General features: G+C 35.7%; 1 protein-coding gene across 1 annotated transcript in view; it reads right to left on the bottom strand.

Moving 5' to 3' along the window:
* The window catches only part of SIN3A (SIN3 transcription regulator family member A), a 52,684-nt gene that overhangs the window by 29,115 nt on the left and 1,771 nt on the right, over positions 1–21,798 (bottom strand). The window contains exons 2-8 of the mRNA XM_016144098.2: positions 11,595–11,815; positions 8,315–8,494; positions 4,251–4,357; positions 3,397–3,679; positions 2,115–2,366; positions 1,399–1,551; positions 1,102–1,260 (exon numbers count right to left, since the gene is read on the bottom strand). Coding sequence (XP_015999584.1) covers positions 1,102–1,260; positions 1,399–1,551; positions 2,115–2,366; positions 3,397–3,679; positions 4,251–4,357; positions 8,315–8,494; positions 11,595–11,783 — 1,323 coding nt within the window. The 5' untranslated portion in view covers positions 11,784–11,815. The remainder of the gene's footprint in view (positions 1–1,101; positions 1,261–1,398; positions 1,552–2,114; positions 2,367–3,396; positions 3,680–4,250; positions 4,358–8,314; positions 8,495–11,594; positions 11,816–21,798) is intronic.

Raw genomic sequence — 21,798 nt, 5'->3', positions numbered from 1 at the left:
TGCTGAGGAGCCATGGCCACTGCTTACACTGCCTGAGGAGAAAATAGGCAGGGAATTCTAATTCCCCAATATAGTCTTTCCACCTGCGTGTAATTAAGTGTGGGAGGAGACCAAATGATGAGCAGATCTGTTGACCCGATTCTTGCTACCCGTATAATACTCTTTACCAAAGTGAATAGAAACTATTATACATTCAACTCATTTTGAAAGGAAAAACCATTACAAACACTAAATAACAGTTCTTCCAAAATGTCAGCACCACCTAACATGTCAGTCTTTGTAGTTATTTGCTTGTTCACCAGTCACCTCATTCTTTTAGAAATTCCTAAAACTAGCTTTTATTAATTTTAATTAAATTCTGCAGACATGCCTCTCTCCTCCATGTTATATACTGCTTTAGAATTCACTAAAGCAATATTCGATACCTACATCTAGTCCTTTCCCTAGGCCAGCTGCAGTACATCAATGAGGGAAGGAGTGGGCTTAGCTTTCCACAGGCAGATCAGCAGCATTTACTATTAACGAGAAGTATCATGAGACAGGTCACTAACAGGAGTTTAGGACCTCCTTCTGCTATATATAGCCCAAAGGTCCTACCTTAGAGATTAAGATCTGGTAACCCAAAAAAGAACTTTGGGAAGGATAGGCCTCTAGACCAAAGAAATCTCACAAAGCACATACATTCTGCTCACAGGAGGACCTCAGAGACCACTGACTTATTTCTAAAACAATTATCAAGCTTAATAACTTTCTTAGTGTAAAGCTAAGGAATCTAACAGGAAAGGAAAAATTAGTAAGGAACCCTTGGCAGAAAACAAACAAAAAAAAAACATGACAGCTAATAGCAAAGCAAGAGAAAATACAGGGGTAAAAAAACTCAAAAAAAGCACAGTGACCTGAGTAATTAGTGGTATTCTAACATTCTTCTGCAAAGCCAGATAAGGTTTGCACTGAGATTCTGTGACATATACCAACTCACTCCAAATATTCAGGATATGATGGCCAATAAACTTAGGATAAGAACACATGACCAACCCTAGAGTACCTGTCCACTAGAACTGCTCCTGAAAGTCAAAGTGAGGAGCTGCTGTTCGTTCTCACCTTCACTGGAGGAGTGGTTCCCGTTCCAGAGTGCCTACGAATCTGGCAGCCATTCTGGCTGGGCCTCTGTGGCTTGTTGTTCAACTGGGGCTTCTTCACAGTGCCTCCATGGTCATTTCTCACAGAATCTACCTTCTCAGCAGTTGTTTTGCTTAAAAGCTAATTAAGACACATGAAAGAGATTAATGCTTTCACCAAAGCAAGTATCATTTAGAAAAAGTCTCCTTCTGATTCCAGCTTCCTAACTTATCTAAGATAATAATTTTAAATAGTATAGTTCTTCTAAATAAAACTTACCACAGAGCTGTTGGCATCTGGTAAGAACTGTCCAAACTCTGACAACAGATCTTCCTGATTTTTAAAAAGACGAGCCACCTGGGCATAAACCTCTTGCTCAGTTAATGCTGGGGTGTAGTTTCCTCCAGCTTCCTTGGCATTTCGCTGCTCTTTCTGATAAATTGCAAATGGAAAGAGATCATATTGGAGGGCATTGTTTTGAATGACTCACTTTTGCACGTTTTATGAAATGTCTGATAGAAGCGCTGCATATTATCTACTTGGACTGCACTTAAGAAGAAAGTCTATATTCTTTGCAATTGTTTTGAATGCAAGTCGATAAAAGAGTGGAAGATGGTGGCTGACGATTCTTTTTAAAACTAGGGCAGTTACTATGTGAATGCTCAGAGGACTACAATCAATTGAGTAAAGAAAACAGAGAAATTTCCCCTTCTACTCTTCCACTGTAGATTAACTATATACTACACAAGTCATCCTCTAAACTTCCCACACAAATAAGCATTAATTTTACAGGGCAAACTTTAAAAATCCTGACTGCCTGCTACAAGGCAATTAAAGCCAAGCAATCAAATACTTTATAAACACGTGCCGGTTTCTAACTGGTTCATTTCCAGTAAGAATTAGTGGACACAGTAATTGTTATTCAACTTCTTCTCAGACTAGATGCCTTTGGAAGGTGACCTGCTTAAGACAGGTTGAAAGGGCAACTGTCTTACCTGATACGTGTGCAAAATCTCCAGGAATGCTTTGTAGATGTCTGGTTGGCCCTGGAACCTGTTCTTGATCTTATTAACATAGTTGATGGCATGATTAAACTCCACAGGCTGATTGTTCTGCAAGGATGGGGCCGTTCCCAATGAGATTGTCACTGGTGTATGTGGTTGGACAGGTGGAGAACGTGGGGATGCATATGGTGGGAGTGGGGGAGTCTGCTGACTGGCTGGAGTATGTGCTTGTAGTTGGGAAGGCTAAAAAAAAAAAAGTCTTTATTCTCCTCAGGAACACAGATGGTTTGACATAGGAAAGAAAGTTCAAACTAAAGAGAAACAAGGTATCTGATCAACTTACATCCTTTATTCACTCTGGCCAGGCCATTTTAGCCCAACTCAAATCACATTGGGCAGGGGCAGGAAGGGTAGAGGGTTCACACGTTCTAATACAAATATTTTAGTCTGAAAATTTCTAAATACAACCTTAAAAGTAGATACAGGGAAGAATTTTTCATATGCAATTTTAAGCTCACTAGCTCAATAGGTGATAACAGAATAGGAAAAAAACCTCATTCTATACAGATCTTTAATATCGAAAAAGACAATTTAATTATTGCAGTAACTTCATATAAAAATCTTCTAAACCAGCTCTGCCCAATAGAACTCTCTGAGATGATGGAAATGTTCTTTATTTACATAGTTCTGTATGTTACCCACTAGCCACATGAGGCTACTGAGCATGTGAAACAAAGCCAGTACAATTGAAAAATTGAATTTATTTTAGGTGACTTAAATTTAAATAGTCATATGTGGCTAGTGGCTTCTGTATCAAACAGTACAATTCTAGACCAAGAACATCCACACTGTCATTACCATCAGCAGCAGCAACAGGATCTTTTGTTGAGCTTGATATGACCTAATCTGGTAAATGGAGTAACTTTTGTAAAACGATGACCATGCAGGCAGTAGCATAATCTGATCACAAGATGACCATTTCTGCCTTTGCTGTCAAAGTACTACTATGCCAAGCTGCCACCTGTTGTGATGCTTGTGGGTTCAATAAGCAGAAGCTGGAGGCAAGAGGTCCTTTCAGGTGGTTGATGTCTTGATTTAAATATCTATCTTAATATGTGTAATGGAAATGTGAACCATTTTATAGGGATGTGACTACTGCATCTTCTTTGATAAAATTATTGTAATAAGTGTATCTAAGGAGAAATGTCAAAGAAGGGCGGGTGCTTTCTAGGGATCCATATTTCATGTGATATAAAGTTTTCCAAGCGCTCACCTTGCTGACTTTGGCAGGTGGGGGCTGAGGAGTTGGCTGGACAGGAGCTGGGGCTGACTGGGCTGAAGGCTGGGAAGGATGTTGGGATGGTGGTTGAGGCTGGGGCTGGATGCCATGGGTGGGGATCTGATGGACCTGGCCAGGAGTTGTCACGTTCACCATGTCATTGGTTTGCACCTCAATCTTGTAGCCAGGAGGCAAGAAGGTATTGAAGCCCATGATCAGGTCAGGGTGGCCTTTGAACAGCTGGGACACACGACTTATCACTCCTGGAGTGTCGATGCTGATAAAAAATGAAAATTAAAAGTGACAAGCTTGACAAATCATCTAGTAAGAAAAAAATTCACATTCCACTAGGTTCTCTAAACAGAATAGATAAAAATCAACCTGTATATTACCAAAAAAAGAAGACACAAAGAACTCTACAATTCTAAAGACATTTAGATTCATATTAAATAAAATACACATTCATGATAACAGCAAATCTAAGACCGCAATTCGATGCAAGATGCAACTTGTGATAAACCAGTATAAATCATCATGTATCTATAGTGTTCAGATGAGTTACTCTCTAGTAATAGTGAATCGTGCCAGAATATCAGCATATCTTAATTTAAAGAACAAGTAACCCAATCATTACCAGTCTACTTCCCTGATTGCGATCACGTTCTAAGAAAAATTTTAATTAAGAAAAATTTACCATAGGGAGAACACAAAGATCTAGGACCTATATAATTTTCGCCGACAAAATACACAAAGAATGACCCTGAAATTTAAACTCTCAAAAGGGGGTATCCTTTATCTTTCCAACATTCCAAGCACAAAGCTTGAGTACAATCATATATAGCTTTTACCTCTGAGATTTAAATTCCTTCATGATGTCAAGGAAATCATTGTAGACCTGTGGCTGACTACCAAACTGCAGTTTCACCTGGTCAAGATAGGACAGCGCATCCTCCACCTGAGGCAGGTCATAAAAAGAAAATAAGCCAAGAATTATGAAAAAACAAAAGATTTATGCCTAAATAAAATTAGCACAGTAAATGAAATAGAAATATATAGTAAATACATATGAAAGCATTAGAAATTAGTATGGATGCCAATAATAAAACTCAAGCTTCAAATAAAAATCAACTCCTAAAGTCTATAGCCTAACCTCAAATAATTTGAGAGAGAAAAACTAGTGAAAAATAATCAAATTACTATATCATTCGCTTATTCATTTCACAAGTCTACTAAAGCCAAAACATGCTACACAGGCCCAACGTGAGGTACTATGGAGTCAGTGACAAAAAGCCACAGTCTCTGCTCTACGGAAATTCATTCACATCTAGCTGGGAATCGTAACGCAGTGGGAAGTGGGTAATCACTGAACACTCAGAGAACACAGGAGAAGGGCACAAAAACTTTCCCAGGAAGTGATGTCTAAGCTGAGTCCTAAGGATGAATACAAATTAGCAAAAGTGAAGACCCATGAAGAAAGTCAGAGGAAGCAAGGCAAAATCCTAGATAGGACACCATCTGGTTCACTTGAAAAAGTGAAATCAATTTAGTTTGGGTGGAGAATTTGTGGTAAAGAGGAGAAATGGTGGTAGAAAGAGCAACAAGAGATGCAACAGGAGAGAAAGCAAGACCTAGATCCTGAAAGTCCTTGTAACTTGTTAGAAAGCAACCGAGATTTTTATCACCTGCATTTTAGTGTACTCAATTTTGCTACAGTGCTGAGAACAAATTGCAAGGGCAGGATAGTTTGAAAAGGGGCAAGAAAACCAGGAAGTTATGCTCTAAGGCTAACTCACATGTGAACAATAGTGACTTGAAATAGTTCTGACCAAAAGAACAGAAAGAACTGGATAGATTCAAAAGCTTTTGAGGAGGTGGCAGTGACAGAGTTTGAGGACTGTCTGAGTATGGGAAATAAGAGAAGGAGCATTCATTAAATTATAAATTACTTGGGAATTCACAAAGAGGAACAGTTTGAAGGGCTAGAAACTTATGAGTCTGATTTAGAACAACTTAATTTTTAGTTACTCAGGAGACATCCAAGGAAATTACCTACTAGGTGTATCCTATATACTCGGGGATTATTTTAAATTATACAAAATATCAAGTTCAGGGAAATTTCAAAAATAAACATTTGACTTGATAAGCTCTACTCCTGTGATAAATATTGTGAAATAGAACATTTATGTTAAAATAAACCATTAAATAAGATTTCAAGAGTTGCCCAAATTTCCACAATGGCCATAGTTTATCAGAATATTCTGGTGTTGCTAAAGCAAAGACTGTATACTTGATCAATACCCACTCATTTGATGGTTGGTTTTTCTGTACTTTACACATAACATGGCAATTTCTGTTGAAATTCAATGAACTAATTTATATGTTCAGAATTTTCTATATCAAAATGTTTCATTAAAGGCAAGCTGATGGAAAATAAAACTCATTAAGTTTGCAGAAGGAACAAACACTTTGGAAGCTATTGAAGAATAGCATTCACAGCCACATGACTAAAGAGGTGTTATCAAAAATAAACACCAAAAACTTAAAATTAAAAAAAATAAACAAGAGCATGCTATGGTATAATATAATTATTACACAGAGAGAAAAAGTGCAAAAACCTGAAGGAAAGAATGATATGTGATGTGTGTATGTCTCGAAGAAAAGGCATAGATCATATAGCAAACCACTATTTATAAAAATGTGTCATAATATAGCACTATGCTTTAAAAAACAACAACAGCTTGATACCCATATTATAAATGAGATGCCTAACATGTAAAAATAGTGAGGAAATCCTCCTCACTTCCTATAGTTCAAAAGCATGTATACAATTCTAGGAACCACAACTTAGAAAACCACTTGGAACTAGTCATTGAGAAGTTACACATTGAAGGAGGTACTAGGGGAGACCCTTAGACACTGCCTATGTATTTTCCTAGCTCACTTCAATAGGCGTTTATTTTTAAGGTCTCTAACCTCCTGAAGTTCATAAACTTGCTGGAGAGACAAAAACAACTGTAAAAAGAACTTGCTAAATATGTGCCAAATATCTATGCTGCTGGCATTCAACAAATAACTAAATTACACCAAACAAGCCTCAAATTATTCAAAAAAGTATAGACAATGTTAATTCTTGATAATCTATGTGTTTTCACTGGACACTTCCTTATTATAGGATATAAATGGTTTACTGAAGTTGATTCAAATGCTTATAGAACATTTTAAGACTGATCCAAAAATGGCAGACAATGTGGGAATACCGAATGAAATTACATGGAGACACAAGAAAGCATTTTATCTCTCATTAGAAAGAAAATGCAACAGATTATTGTGTTCAGGAATCATTTTCAAGAGCTTATAACTAAAAAAAACCAGAACAATAAATGGTAATTCTACCCATGACTCACTCTATAACCCCAACTCCAAAGCCCTTTCTAGCTTCCTTGACAATTTCTGTAAAACAGACAAAACACAATCTTATACCCAAGTGAGGAAGGTGAGTAAAAAAGTGTTGTGCTTTAATAGAGCTGGCTGACAAAAGCTATAGAAATCAATACATTGTTAGTTTAATAGCAAGTTTATAAACTCTTTTGCAACACTAAGGTATTAACTGCTGAATACAGTATTAATATGGAATTAAATAACATCAAACCAACTCTAAAAAAATATTTTCAGAGCTTGGTGATGTGCTAAGTTATAGCAATAACACATTTTGGTACAAAGATATCACTCTACAAGCAGAGAGTAAAAATGCTATAAAGAAAACATCAATATAGCTTATATACATTTTCCCAAAGACAGAGCCCAGAGTGAAGTTTCAGGCCCAAATAATTTGTACCCTTAAAAGACTATGCTTAAATATAGTCAACTCTTAATTACTTAAGCTAATATAGACAAAAGTAAATTTTACAAACTCCCTCTACAAAGCTTAGCTTTTAGTATGTTTTATATTTATGTATCATTTACTTTCCTTAGGTCAATGTTAAACAAGTTCCTAAGAATCCAAACCAAGAAGGACAGGGTCAGAGAGAACTAGACTGAGTAACAAGGAAAACAGAAGACCAAGGTATTTGTTCATTCCTACCTGCAAACTACTTGATACAATTAGGCTGACAGGACCAAATAAAGATCCAACATCGTATCTCTTTATAGTTCTTTAATTTTATATTTCCTGCACCTGAGTTTAAATTTTATGTAAATTAAAATTAGAAAAACTGAAATCTGGAACACTTGCCACAACAATCACATATTTTAAAAAATAACACTCAAGTAAGCAGAGAAAAAAGGTTAGATGAGAACACAAGTTTCACTTTTCTACAGATGCCTCATGAATTTCAAAGCACTGAAAACCAATGGCATATATTCAGTAGAACAGATGAAAACACTAACACTTCATTCAAAATTATAGTCTTCTCTAAACTTCATAAAGGTTCCCCCAAAAGGAGCATGTGTTTCACTAAGGATGGACTTGAAGATGCCAGCCAATTCAAAACAGGACTAAAAAGATTAAACCATAAGATAATACTGGGCCCACTTACTATATAGGACTGTAGCCAACCATGTGTATGCTCAATAAAACCTATACCAAGCTAAGAATTAAGAACTAAGAGTTCGAAAAGAGGCATCCAAAAAATAGACTTTGTTGATTTCATGTGAAAATAGCCCCTCAATCCTGATATAATTGAATGCCATGCATTCATACATTCCAAAAACGTTTCTTGAATATATTTTCTAGATCAGGCTCAGATGACAAATCTTAGTAGGTTTCAAACCAAAAAAAGTAAAACTACTTGTGATTCAACCTCTAGTCTAGTATGTTAAAAGTTGTACCACCACCACTAATAGACAAGCCAAGCCAATACTGCCTGCTATGAGACAAACTTTTTGATGGAAGAAAAGGAGCTGAATACTATACCTTGAGCCTCTGAAATTGCTGCTGTCCCTGCACTGGTGCAACTGGTGGGGCTGGATGAGCATGACTCTGGACCACCTGGCCTCCATGGGGCTGTACAGCTGTTGCGTGATGATGGCTGCTATGAACTGCTGCTATGGTGGGCCCATGACCGCCACCAGAGCCCTGTGGCACAGCAGAAACCTGGAGGGGACAAAACATATATAAGAAAGTTCAAGGCTTGTGCATTCTTCCCCAAATGTGTCTAAAGAACATGCATGTGTATCTTTGCATATACAAAGATATTAATTAGAAACCCAAATTTCCCACAAGTTGGGATTGGTGAAATAAATTATAGTCCACCCATATTATAACAGAATTCTCTGCATTGTTATATATTATATAGCTCAGTACTTCTCAAATTACCTGTGATTAAGCATCAGTTTTATTTTTCTTAAATTCCAATCCATCATGGCCACTACTTTTGCAAATGCAATAAAAATGAATTACTAGGAAAGTGAAATAAAAAATACAAAAGCCCCCAATTTTCATTACTGTTATTTTACAGATATAAAATTGCAATGTCCAGTCACTATAAAGTTTCTAAACACTTTCAATTCTATACTCACCTTATTGTAGGTTAGTAAAAAACTATACACATCAGCTATCTGTGAACCACATTTTGAAAAGCCCTGACAGAGATGTATATATTTTAACATTAAAAAATGTTCACAATCCATAAATTGAATGCATTCGAATGTGGCACATGAATTTAAACTTTTAAATAATTTTTAAAAGCACATTATAAAAACAGTACATATAATATAATAAAAAGATTTTAAATACCAGACAACAAACATACAATAAATACATCAAAATGTTAGCATTTTCTTTTGTGGAAGTGGGGCTGGAAAAGATTTTTATTTTTTGTTTATCCTCATTTACTACTTCTAAAGTAAAACAAAAATTTCTTCCAAATTGTTGGTGGTTTGACCTCAAACATATCTTTGCTATTCTTTCATTCATACTCATTCTCTCTCTCTCTCATCTTCTTATAAGTTCAGGGGTGACATAAAAGCACAAGCTCCTTTCCTCCATTTGCATTGTAAGAAATGTCATATAAAATTTTCCTATTTCAGAACTGTTAATCACTACAGAAGACAACTAAGGACATATTTAACTGATATGCCACACCTCCAAAATAGGGAGAGTAAATAATTTACATTTTCTCTAAACAATGTAAGTTATGTACTACAACTTGAGAGAATACTTTTTTTTTCAAGTCCTCACAAATTTATAAAGATCACCCTGGGCAGAGGGGAGGGTGGGAAATAGAGTAACTACTTACAAATCCACAGAAATAATACAGTACACATTAGGAGTAAAAAGAAACTAGACAATTCTAAAAGCTCTGATATATGTCTCATAAGAAGGGTTATCATTCTGAGCTTCTAATTCCAACATGCCTATGTTGGACAGGTTTTTACAAGACTTAACTGGAGTTTATAATTATTTGAGATGGTTGGTTTTGTACGGGTACATTATAGTTTCCAGTATATGAAAAGATGTAACTTATCCCAAATATAGGAAACAATCATGAACCTGTTCATATAAAAGTAATCACCCAAGGAAAACAAACAATCTTTCTTTCTTCTAAGTCCTAACTTAAAGATTTCATCTGTAGCAGTCCTCTGACAGCTACACCAAACCCCACATGAAGGACCACTATACTGCTTCAAGGGGAACTCCTGAGGAAGACACCTAAGGAATCACCATATCCTACTTTACCTGGTTTGTCTCTTGATTGTTTTCTTATTACTAAATAATTTTACACAAACTACAAAACTGTCTCAAGAAAAATTATACCAATTTATATTCCCAGTACTTGTCATATCTTAAAAGTCACTAAGAAGTTAGATTGAAGAAGACCTCTGCAAACCATTTAAATAAATTATTGTTCAGAATGACCTGGAATGGAATATTATAATGCAGTGATTTTTTAAAAAAGTTATCTGGATCTATACATATATATTCAAGTGGAAAGCTGTCTACTATATGTTAAATGAAAAGAGCAAATAGCAGAATAGTATATACTGTATGATCTAAATTATGCAAAAAGAAGTGTATCTAGGTAGCTAGGTGGGTAAACATACATGTGCTTGTATACGCATTAAAATTTTAGATATCCAAGAAATGCACGAGTGGGATAAGGTCTAAGGGTTCAAAGGAAAAAGTAATCTTCTATTATTTTTTTTTAAATGGTGATATTTACTTTCATAATTAAAAAGGGCAAAAAAATGTAAATTTCTTCCATTTTTACAAAACAGAGTGAACAGACAAATGAATAATCAGTGTTGGGTCTGGATGTGGAACGATAGGAATATACAGTGCTGCTGGAAATATAAACTGATACAACTTTCAAAAACAATTTGACATTAGCTGCAAAGGGGAAGATGTGCACACCCTGTGACCTAGCACTTCCCATATATTGGAGCAACTCTTCTTTATGCGCACTTAAACCTGCTGAGTGGTCTGCAAGAAGAAAAGGAGTATGCACCAGAACGTAAACCAACTACTTCACTAATAACCATCCTGTTTACTTCAGCTGCCCTTTTCCCACCATAGCAAGACTCTTCTTGATAAAAGTAGTGCATTCATTTAAATTCTGGTGAATTTTATTTTGTCATGGATTGCCACTGTGAGTAGCACTGCGCTAAGAACTACCTATGAATGTTCACAGTAGCATCTTTATAATAGCATAGGTCTGGAAACAGACTGTCCATCAACGGAAGAATAAATAAATAAATAGGCTATATTCATATAATTCATAATAGTAAAAAATACCCAGTTACACACAAAAACATGGCTAAGTTTTGAGAACCACAGTGAGTAAAAAAAGTGAGTTAAAGAAGAAAATATGTTTTCATTAATATAAAAGTTCAAAAATACCCAAACTAAATAATTTTCCTGTCTAGAGGTATAAACAAAATGACTTTAAAAAATAAAAAAGTCAAGAAAATGATAAACACAAAGTTCTAATTAGTGGCTACCTCTGAAGGGAGCGGGAAAAGTTCAAGGAATGAGGGAGGAATGCACAGTGAATATCAAAAGTCATGACATTCTTTTTTAAAAAACTTATGTAGTAACCACACAAGCGTAGATTTTTTTCATTATTTTGTATACCTTACACATATCCCATAAATATTTCTTATATCTAACTGAATGCTTAATAAAAATCTTTTAAATGGATGAAACCACCAATGCTCGCCTTTCATGCCTAGTCCATTGGGGAGCTCTAGCTTACCTGATAGCTGGGTGTGACAGAGTACTGAATTCCCGTGGCTGACTGCATTGTCTCGGACACGGCTTCATACACGGGAGGGGCAGGGGCAAGAACCCGGTGCTGGTGAGGAAAAGCCTCTGTACTACCAGGGATCCGACGCTGCTGGGCCGCATACACCGGTGACTCCTGGTCATCCAAACGTCGCTTCATTCTGCGCTCATGCTCAGAGATGCACTACAAACCTGCGGAAACCACGAACAACAATATGCAAACCAATTCATGCTCCAGTAAGTGTGCACATCTTAGGATCAGTTGCCCAAATTTAGTACGAACTCAACTCCCAGAGCCGATTTATCTACTTCATCCTAGAGATGACTACTAGGTAATGTAAAGTGCATTCTTGTGCACACACTCCCCACAGTGGACAGGCTATCATAACTGAAAGGCAAAAGTTTTAAATAACAGTTCAATTTGGTACTGCAAAGTTGAAAAATAACCTCCAATTTAAAAACACACAAATACACCTTTCTTTATTCTCTAGTTTTCTTTCAAATGCCATCGTTCCTAAATATTAATTACATATTCACATGCTACTCAAGTGCTTCCTAATTCCTCTCAAAACCTAGAACTATAATTGTCTAATTTTTTAAATATCAACTGCTTCAGCAATTAAACGGTATCATGGAAAGAGCAATGGGTGAGGAGTAAGAGGACAATGGTTCTACACTTGCCAATTTAAGAAAATGTGTACATTTCAACAAGTTCCTCAAACCATGTGAGTTTATTTCTCCAACTATAAAATTAAAAAGTTGGAATAGGTAATTTCTAAGGTTTCTTCTGACTCTAACATTTTTGAGCACTAAGGAGATTCCAGAATCCTTTAGGTCAATAATCCCTCTGTGGGGGTCACTTTCTTTTCTGCAAGACACAAAAAGTCTAGTAATACTGGCTAAGAATCCAGTTGAGTCTTTTCAGAGGTATTCCAACACAAATACTAACACAAGCACGTCAATAAGAATGTTCCAGCCATCTGAAGACAAAACGGGGCCAAGTCTTACCACCTTTTTAGTCACAAAAAAAAAAATCTTAAAAAAGATACCACTCTTGTGGTAAGATAAAAAATACAGTAACATGAGATCTCACAAGCCATTCCCCCTCCATGTGTGGCAAAGCTCTTTTTGTAAATGGAAAAAAAAAAAAAGGCTTTACCTAATTTCTAAGTCACCCATCCCTCTTCTCTTCATTCCCTGGGAGCATGCAAGCCATGAAGGTGAAGCTGTCCTCACAAGGACTCCCCAAGGCCTCTTCAGCTCTTCTCTGTCCTCATCATCATCCTCACCCTGCCTTGCTCTAATCCTCAGCCTTGAAATAGTGTCTCAGTTTTTCTCATACCTCACAAACCTAAGTGAACCCTGACACAGCAGCACAACTGTTTTCTTTTGCAAGCCGTCCACTTTAATACTTTTTGTAAATTTCAAACCACAGATAACCTCTTTCTGTTGTCCCTAACTTTAGATCAAAGGATTAAGTCTCCCAAATTCACGTGTGACAATTTGTTGAACTCAGTTAACTAGAATTGAAATAGTGCTGACAGCTGCTAAGGGGAAATAATTTCAATGTCTTCAATGGTTGTTTTCTTAGGCTTTTGTAATAAGCAGTATGTTTAGCTAAATATTTCAAAACTTTTCAGACATAGTAAGATGTTGGAAATACAGATTTACCCATGTTATTAGTACTTACAGGCCACCAGTCAATTGACTATGAACATTCAACCTCAACTTATTATTTTGGGATGAGGAAATAGGTCTAATAAATGCACAGAGCAAAAAGTCTTAAAGACCTTTCCGGCTGCCACCTCTATGTACACCGATGATCTAGACCATTGTTTGGTCTTGGTTTCTGCTGGTTTGAAACCCAGATGCTTCAACTCTACCTGAGATTAATCTCTGTAACCAAAAGCCAATACTTCATAAATGGAAAACCAAATTTTGATCAGAAGAGCATAGCATAGGACTATGAAAAAAAGATTAAAGTACCTGTTAAGATCTGGATTCTAGTTCAAACTGACAGGAAGCCATACAACTTTGGTCCTGTTTCCTGATCTGTTAAAAGGATCACTGCTATCAGTTGATATGCTCCTCACAACAGTCCTGTCAGACGGGAAACTGATACTCAAATTAAGTAACTTGAAGGTCACATAGCTGGCTGAAGGAACACAAGGCTAAACTTTCTCATTGGCATACATGACCAATCTGGAGTAGAATAATGGACAAACTATAGAATCCTGCTTGCCGAGAGGTACCGCATAACTCCAGAATATAAAGTATTCAAATACCAAATGATGGAGCCACAAGTCAGACACAAAGCTACTTTCCAGCTCTGCTTCAGCTGACATGATTTTTATGTGCCACTATGGTCTCCAACTGTTTTCAGATTTGGAGCTTACACTGTTAACAGAATTCCTATCTATAAAAACGGATTTTTTTTTTTTAAAGCACTTAGAATTTGAGGGATGGCGACTAGTGAAAAAGACTAATGTGAACAATGTCAGCAGAACACAAAAAAGTCACCTGGCCATGTGTGATAATAAAAAATGGGAACAGCTCCAAATCATCCTGCAAAGGAATCATAATGCCCAAATAAAGCAAGCAGAGCAGAGAAACTCTGATAATGCAGGGGAGTCTTTTGGAATGGGGTAGAACTGGGGAACGAATGTGACAGATTTCAGACAAAAGTTAGAAGATAAAAGCTAACCATGCCAGAGTAAGAAAAATAAAAACCAATTTTCTAATTCCACAACCTAAAATGTCTTTAATAAAGAGTTTGCCTCCTAAAAATCAAAACATTTCTCCACGATTAAAATCCAAATAGAAAATCCAACTTTAAAGAATCTTATGTTTTCATTTAGATTAAATTTCACAAATTGGTTTAAATGGAGACAGAATTATTTCAATCAAGATAAGCTCAAAGAAATAAGTGTACAAAACAAACTACCCTATTCTGGACGCTTTTAGGTATACAATACTGTACTTTCTTTTTGAAATAATTTATGGTTGACCCTTTTGTTCCTCTTGATTTCTGTACTGAAATCATCTTGAATTAGACATATTTTGAAGTTCTTTTATTTATATAATAAAAAAATTCTCTGAAATTATTTTTACTGATGGTCAGCATCATATAAAATCACATAAAATGTGTCCTGATCAGTTTACTTCAATGAATACTCTTGAAAAATGGTAAGTTTCTCTTTAAAAGCTAAATTTTCTTTTTTTAACCAAAGTATTAAGTGAATTTAATTACTTCAACCCACTGCAACTGCCCACCATAGTCTTCTTCAAAACCTGTCCAAAACTCCACTCTGGATCTAACTCTGCTAGAAAATGAAAAGTATTCCAGAATAAGTCAAAAAGGCAATCTAATTTACATTTCCCATATTACATAAAATAATAGTTCAATAAAATTGTCTTCTCTAAACACCACAAGATCTAAAACCCAAGCCTCCCCTAAAATCGGTTTTATATCCTTCTAATGAAGTGGACCTCACCCAGGGAAGATCTTGTGCACCCCCCACACCTGCCCAACCCCGAGGCACATTTGGCAATGTCAGAAGACATTTTTGTCACAATTAGGGGAAAAGGGACGCTACGGGCAGGCATATCATGAATAGAGATCAGGGATGCTGACAAACATCCTACAATGCACAGAACAGTCCCCTACAAGAAAGAACTATTCAGCCCAAAATATTAATAGTGCCAAGGTTGAGAAACCGTGATCTAATACAATGATAAGTCCATTTGGTATATATCTTTTGTGAGCTTTGGTGAAATTATGTGATGCTGTGGTGTGACAAATTTTACCAAGGTGGCTTAGAACAATAATCTTGGTTATGCAAAAGATATCACTGATTTCTTTATGACATATGATTCACCTTTTACCTTCAGTATGCCAAATAAAATCATTATCACTTATCATTTGGGTGAAAAATCTATTAAAAATTTTAGTAAAAATTTAAAGACAAATCCAAATTTTATTATTTCATGTCTTCCTGATTTTGAAGCTATAAATACCTCAAATAGGCAATATCCATTAAAATGCAATTGACTAGTCATTAACTGGGATGCATGAGCTTGGAACATAGTGATTTTATAAATTTTGATTCCAGATTTCAGGTACATCTCTATTAAAATTCTATCTTATTGTTTTTGGGTTTCCTTTCTTCTTTCCTTCCTTTTTTTGGCCTTGTATCATCAAACACAATGGTTTTAAAACTCGGTTCTTAATTTGGTAAAAAAAAAAAAAAAAAAAAAACCAGGACAACCATCTTTTCTCCATAACTGCAAACATTCTCGGTTTTAGACTAATATCAATTGAAATAATCCAATAATTTTATTTCTACATCATGTTTCCTTCCAATCGCCTCTGTACACACTACCTGCGTACACTTAAAACCATACCAATTAAGTTTTGGAACACAAGTATCTTAAAAGATGAAAGAAACTATTGTGCATCCTTTCAGCAAACTGGAATGATTTTGATTCTTGTTGAAAATATTGCATTCTGAAGTGCTCACTGAATGATTACCTGGATGAGTCATTTATGAGGAAATATGAGGACACCATTCTTTATCTTTTCCCTCAACTATATTGTGCACTCATAAATTCTTCAGTTTGAGAAAATTCACCTAGGTTATTGTCATCTGAAGACTCAAAGCCTGTAATTTGGCTTATACAATCACTTTCACCAACATCATTAGTCTAGAGTGCTAGCTACTGCACTACATTCATCTACTAGTTCCTCTAATAATTGTGAAATGTCTTCCTCTCTTAGTTTCCTTCTCTATTATAAGAAAATGAAAAATTATGAATTATCAAATATGTTCAATGAAAGCTCTAAAAAGTTATGATAGTATGAAAAACTGTCATATAATCTTTATCCAGGTTTCCCAAATGTTAACATCTTACATAATATTTAAGATGGTATCTCCCAAATTCTTTTATACTTTCTTGAGAAAGATGCTGTAATGCTTTGGGCAAGGCAGTAAGAAAACTGCAGTGTAACAGTGATGATTTATTTTACTACTGCACCATCCTTCTAGGCAATTCTATCACCCTTCCACCTTCCATTTTCTTATCATTTTAGTCTTTTTTGGCATATAACTAACGAGTAATGATGAAATAATTCCCAGGAAAATGAAATACCAAAATGCTTCAAAATATAGGAAAACTAAGATCATTAAGATTCCATTATTAGCTCAGATGTATAAATAAAATGAGTTTATTCCATTAAAAAGAAAAGAAGTATATTTTCTCCATTCTTTCGAAGCCCTCCAATAAAGAAAAAAGGTCATGAAATAGGAATCTTTACAAGTAGTATTGCTCAAAAAAGAAACTCAAAAACTAAAATTGGATCAAATTGATAAAGATATTATAGGTAGAAAATGAAGAGGAAGCTAGTTCAATTCAAAAGGTATTGTACAAATATTAACTATGACTTAGATCACTGTAGTATGTTAAGATGCATTCGGAAAATCTGGGTGAAGGTTATATAGCAATTCTTTGGATTATTTTTGCAACTTTTCCGAAGTCTAAAGGTATTTCGAAATGAAAAGTTAAAAAATATTTAAGTAATAATCATAGGGGAATAGAAAAGGAGGAAATAATCATGTATCCCTATTCTCAAGGACATTTAACATTTAGTTTGTGGGACAAGATTTCTATAAATTAACTAAGAATAGGAGAACACAAAAGACTAAGTATAATAGAAGATATGCTAGCTAAAAGTACGAAGAAAGCATTATAAAGAACAGGACTCGAGAAGGTTCTTAAGAGGATACGTAGATGTGTCACTCATCTTATACTAACTTTATCCTATTAACCATATTTCTGACCTTACAGACATGGGCACACATGCTTTAACGATCTTTGTATCCTCCACTGTGCTTAGCATATTTGCCTTGTCTGTGGTGGAAACTAAATCATTCATTCATGTATTCATGTATGCAAGCACCCTCTAATATTTATTGAGTACATATTATATACTAGGCATTGTTATGGGAGCTGAGGCTATAGCGGTAAACAAAACAGAAACTATCTCCCTCGTTAAGTTTATATTTTCGTGGGAGAAACAGATAATAAGACGCTAAACAAAGTATTCAGATTATTAGATAGTGACAAGTATTAAGAAGAAAAAACAGAGGCTTTTGAAATTTTAGATAAGAGTGACCAAAGAACACTTTGTTGATAAGGTAACTTTTGAGCAAAGGAAGCAAGGAGTTAGCCATGTGGAAACCAGTAGGGGAAGCCTTACAGGCAAAGGGACAGCAAGCAAATGCAATGACCCTGAGGTACACATTGTGCTTGATATTTTCCAAGAACAAAAAGGTTGGTTAACTGCACCAGAATAGAGTAAAGAAAGACTAGTATTTGTTCTCAGAAGTCATAAGGACCCTCCCTGACTTAATAACTCAGACTGAAATGGGAAGTCACTGACAAAGCAGAGAACTGACACGATTTGACTTAGGTTTTCTAAGAGTCACTTATATTGATTCCTGCATTAAAAAGAGACTGAAGAGGAACAAAAACAAAGCAGAGAGAACAGTTAAAGTGCTACTGAAATGAGTTAGAGATATTAGTGGCACTCACTGCTGTAGCTTGGGGTTGGGAGAATGAAGTGGTCAAATTCTGGATAGTATTTTGAATATAAAACAAATAGGATTTTCTAATAAACCATATATGAAAAAGACAAAGATGCCTAGTAGATATCCAAGAGGAAATATAGAGTGGGCCATTGGACATGTTAGTCTATAGTGCAAGGGAGAGGTCCCCAGTTAGAGATAGAAATTTGAGAACATCATTTGGATTTTAGAAAGGTAATACAGTGCCTATGGTAGCTCTCCAAAATCAAGCATGTTTCTGCACCAAGCCAAGAGTGACGGCTTAGATCAAGTTGTGCCCCTAAATTAGCTGTGAAACCAAACTTACCAACGAACCAATAAACTAAAATTTTTGCATTTCAGATAAGGGACTGTGGATCTGCATATGTATGCTTCAACAGCCTGCAAGTCAGCAAGCCTAGCCCTGGAGGTTACCAGTAGGACTAAGGAAATGTTTACTGCCAAGATGCTGGTAAATATAAATGACATGCAGGCATACAAGCCAGAAGCGGGGTGGGGAGTACAAAAGCAAAAACATGGAGGGGCAAATAAATAAATAGAGAGAGAGAGAGAGAGAGATATTATCAGTTAAAAATTACTACCAATTACTAACTAGGTAACCTCTAGTTAGCAAACTTTAAAATACCATTAGACTTCAATTTGTAAACTATTTATCACCTACTGTATCCCAGCACTGTCCTAAAACTGAGGCTATCAAAAAAGTTAAGTCCCAATCTAGACAGACTGTGCACCACTAGGTGCAGTGCTCCTTGAGAAAAACCAGTAACAGGAAGTTGCCCTGATGTATGAGGACAAAACCCTCTATGCATTTGGCTATAACTGACAACAAATCCCACTGGGCACATCTTTTGAAAAAAGAGACCCAAAAAGAAAGTTACATAATTAAATAAAACCCAAGTTTTGGTTTTTTAATGTGTTGTTAAAAGACCATTAGGTAACTGTGTAAAGACAATTAGAATTCACGCTTTTTAAAAGTGTCAGGAAAACAAAATTCTTTGAAATATGTGGAATGAATATTATTTAATAATGGCAGAACCCTGTCTCATAGACTATCGAAGTATGCTGCTGGATGGGTTTCATTATTTGACCTTAACCTCAACAAAAACATAAATATCCAGAATTATTTACTTAAATTGTAACAAAAACATAAAAATCCTAAGATATTACTTCTACTACACACGTTAAAGAAGCAGAAACATGAACCCATTTTGTAGAAAGTATTAAGAAACAATAGTTGATCATATTAATAATATATCTTGAGCCTGACAGGGTAACAGTAACATATATGCCAACTTCACAATTTCATTATTGTGATTTTTTAACTTCCAAAGCAGTAGAAGCAATCAGGTCTGCAAATTGAAGAGAATGGGATTCACAAATTCTGAAAAATAGACTATAATCCACTTGGCAATTTCAACATGATGCCATCCCTTCTAACATTTCAAAGCACTCTCTGGGGATACTTTGAGTGAGATGTCTAGAAGTCATTTAACAACTTGCCTAAACTGGATCTATGGTTTCAGACTTCACCTTCCTGTTTCTCATTCCATGGCCCCTGTTCCTCCATCCAAAGGTGGTAGTAAAATCATCAGATGTATATTTGTCTCTCCTTTTAACTTCTTGAGGACAGAGATTCTTCCTGTGTCAACCCAGAGCTCTTTAAGGTGGTCAATAAATGGGTGTTGACTCAATCCACCTTTAAAATCTGAGTCCCAATCTTTTCTCTCAAAGCTGCTTTCAAAAACATACTACTGGTTCCTCAAATAAATAAACAAACAAACACAGTACTGCCATATGATCTAGTAATATCACTTCTGGGTAAACATCCAAAAGATTTTGAAGCAGGCACCTGAAGAGATGTTTATACACCCATGTTCAAAGCAGCATTATTCACAATAGCTAAAAGGTAGAAACCCAAATGTCTATCAACATATGAACAGATAAACCAAACTGGTTTGCACACACGATAGAATATTTATCATTAAAAAGGTAATTCTGACACATGCTACAACATGGATAAAACTTGAAAACATTATTCTAAGTGAAATAAACACACAACTGACAAATCCTGTATGATTCCACTTCTATGATGTACTTAGCCACATTCAGAGACAGAAAGTAGAATAGTGGCTGGCAGGGACTGGGGAGAGATTTATATTATTTACACGTCTATAGTTTCTGTTTGGGAAAATGAAAAAGTTCTGGAGATGGAGGGTGGTGACAGCTGCACAACAATTTTAATGTACTTAATGCCACTGAATGGCACACTTAAAATAGTTAAGATGGTGAATTTTGTTTTATACACATATTTTTACCAAAATTAAGAAAAAACATACTGTTCCTTCACTGTTTATTATCCTGAGACCAGAGGTAGCTGAAATGGAGAGTTAAGAGCATGAACTCTGGAACCACAATGCCTGGATTCAGATCCTGGCTTGGCCACTTACCATATATCTAACCTCTCTGTGCCACTCACCTTTAAATCATGGATTTCACAGTATCCACTACACAGGTTGTCATGAGGATTAAATGGGTTAATAAATGTATGGTCCCTAACTCAGTGCCTAGGACATAGTAAGGGCTCAATAAATGCTGAGTTCTGAATGTTCAAGGAGATAGAGGGTGTACTTTGAAAAACCATGTAACTATAACTTTTTAAAAGAACTACAGAAAGTAAAGCTTAACAAACTCTTGGTTGGTAGAGTTAACCAGAAGAATGAGAAAGCCTTTTAAAGCACTGCACTAGATTACTGAACTCCATGAACATAATCTTTTAATTCCAACTAAAATTCACAGGCATTAACATCTGCCTTGCACAGCAATCCAGTATCTTGTCTGTTTGGATTAAAGATGTAAACAGGACTATGCTCTGCCAGGAATCTTATCAAATCACTATACATCTCCTTCCTTTAAAAAAAAAAAATCTTATTCTTTAGGTGAAACCTTAATTACAAAATGCCAATCTATCCAGGGTCTCTAATTTTGACAAAACTATATAATCTGTAATACTGATATCTGAACAGACAAGCATTTATGAAAACTTTCCTAAGACAGTATAACCAGGTTCTTACTTGAATTCTTAAAGTCTCTGTGGAACTTGTGACTCTGTTACACCAATAGGCAAGAGATTCTTTAAGAGCAAGAATTAGGTCTTCCATTTCCCAGCACACCTGTGCTGCAAATGGTGGTGACAACTACATGTGGACCAAACTTTCCTCAATGGTAAATCCTCCACTGTCTTCACTATCTTTGCCAGTATATAGCATCAGGAAAAACACCCAGGTTTTCAGTATCCAGCCCAATTCTATTACAGCCACCATTAAAATAAAAAGATACTGTTGCCACTCCTACTTCCTTAGCTGAGGTGAGACTTACTCTCTTCACATATGTCCAGTACAGGGCACCAAGCTCTCTGTCTCAACCAAGCAAAGCACAATCCAGAATTTAACTTCAGACATTTAGCCAGAGGACTTGCTTGGATGTTAGTGAATAAAAAAACTTATAATTCAATGTTTATTTTCTCTTGAAAAGTTTATTTGTCATAATAGACTA

This window comes from Rousettus aegyptiacus, unplaced genomic scaffold, assembly GCF_014176215.1.
Source record: "Rousettus aegyptiacus isolate mRouAeg1 unplaced genomic scaffold, mRouAeg1.p scaffold_m13_p_3, whole genome shotgun sequence".
NCBI classification, from domain to species: Eukaryota; Metazoa; Chordata; class Mammalia; order Chiroptera; family Pteropodidae; genus Rousettus; species Rousettus aegyptiacus.
Note: the sequence above shows the minus strand (reverse complement) of the source record. Positions and strands in the feature narration are given on the sequence as shown.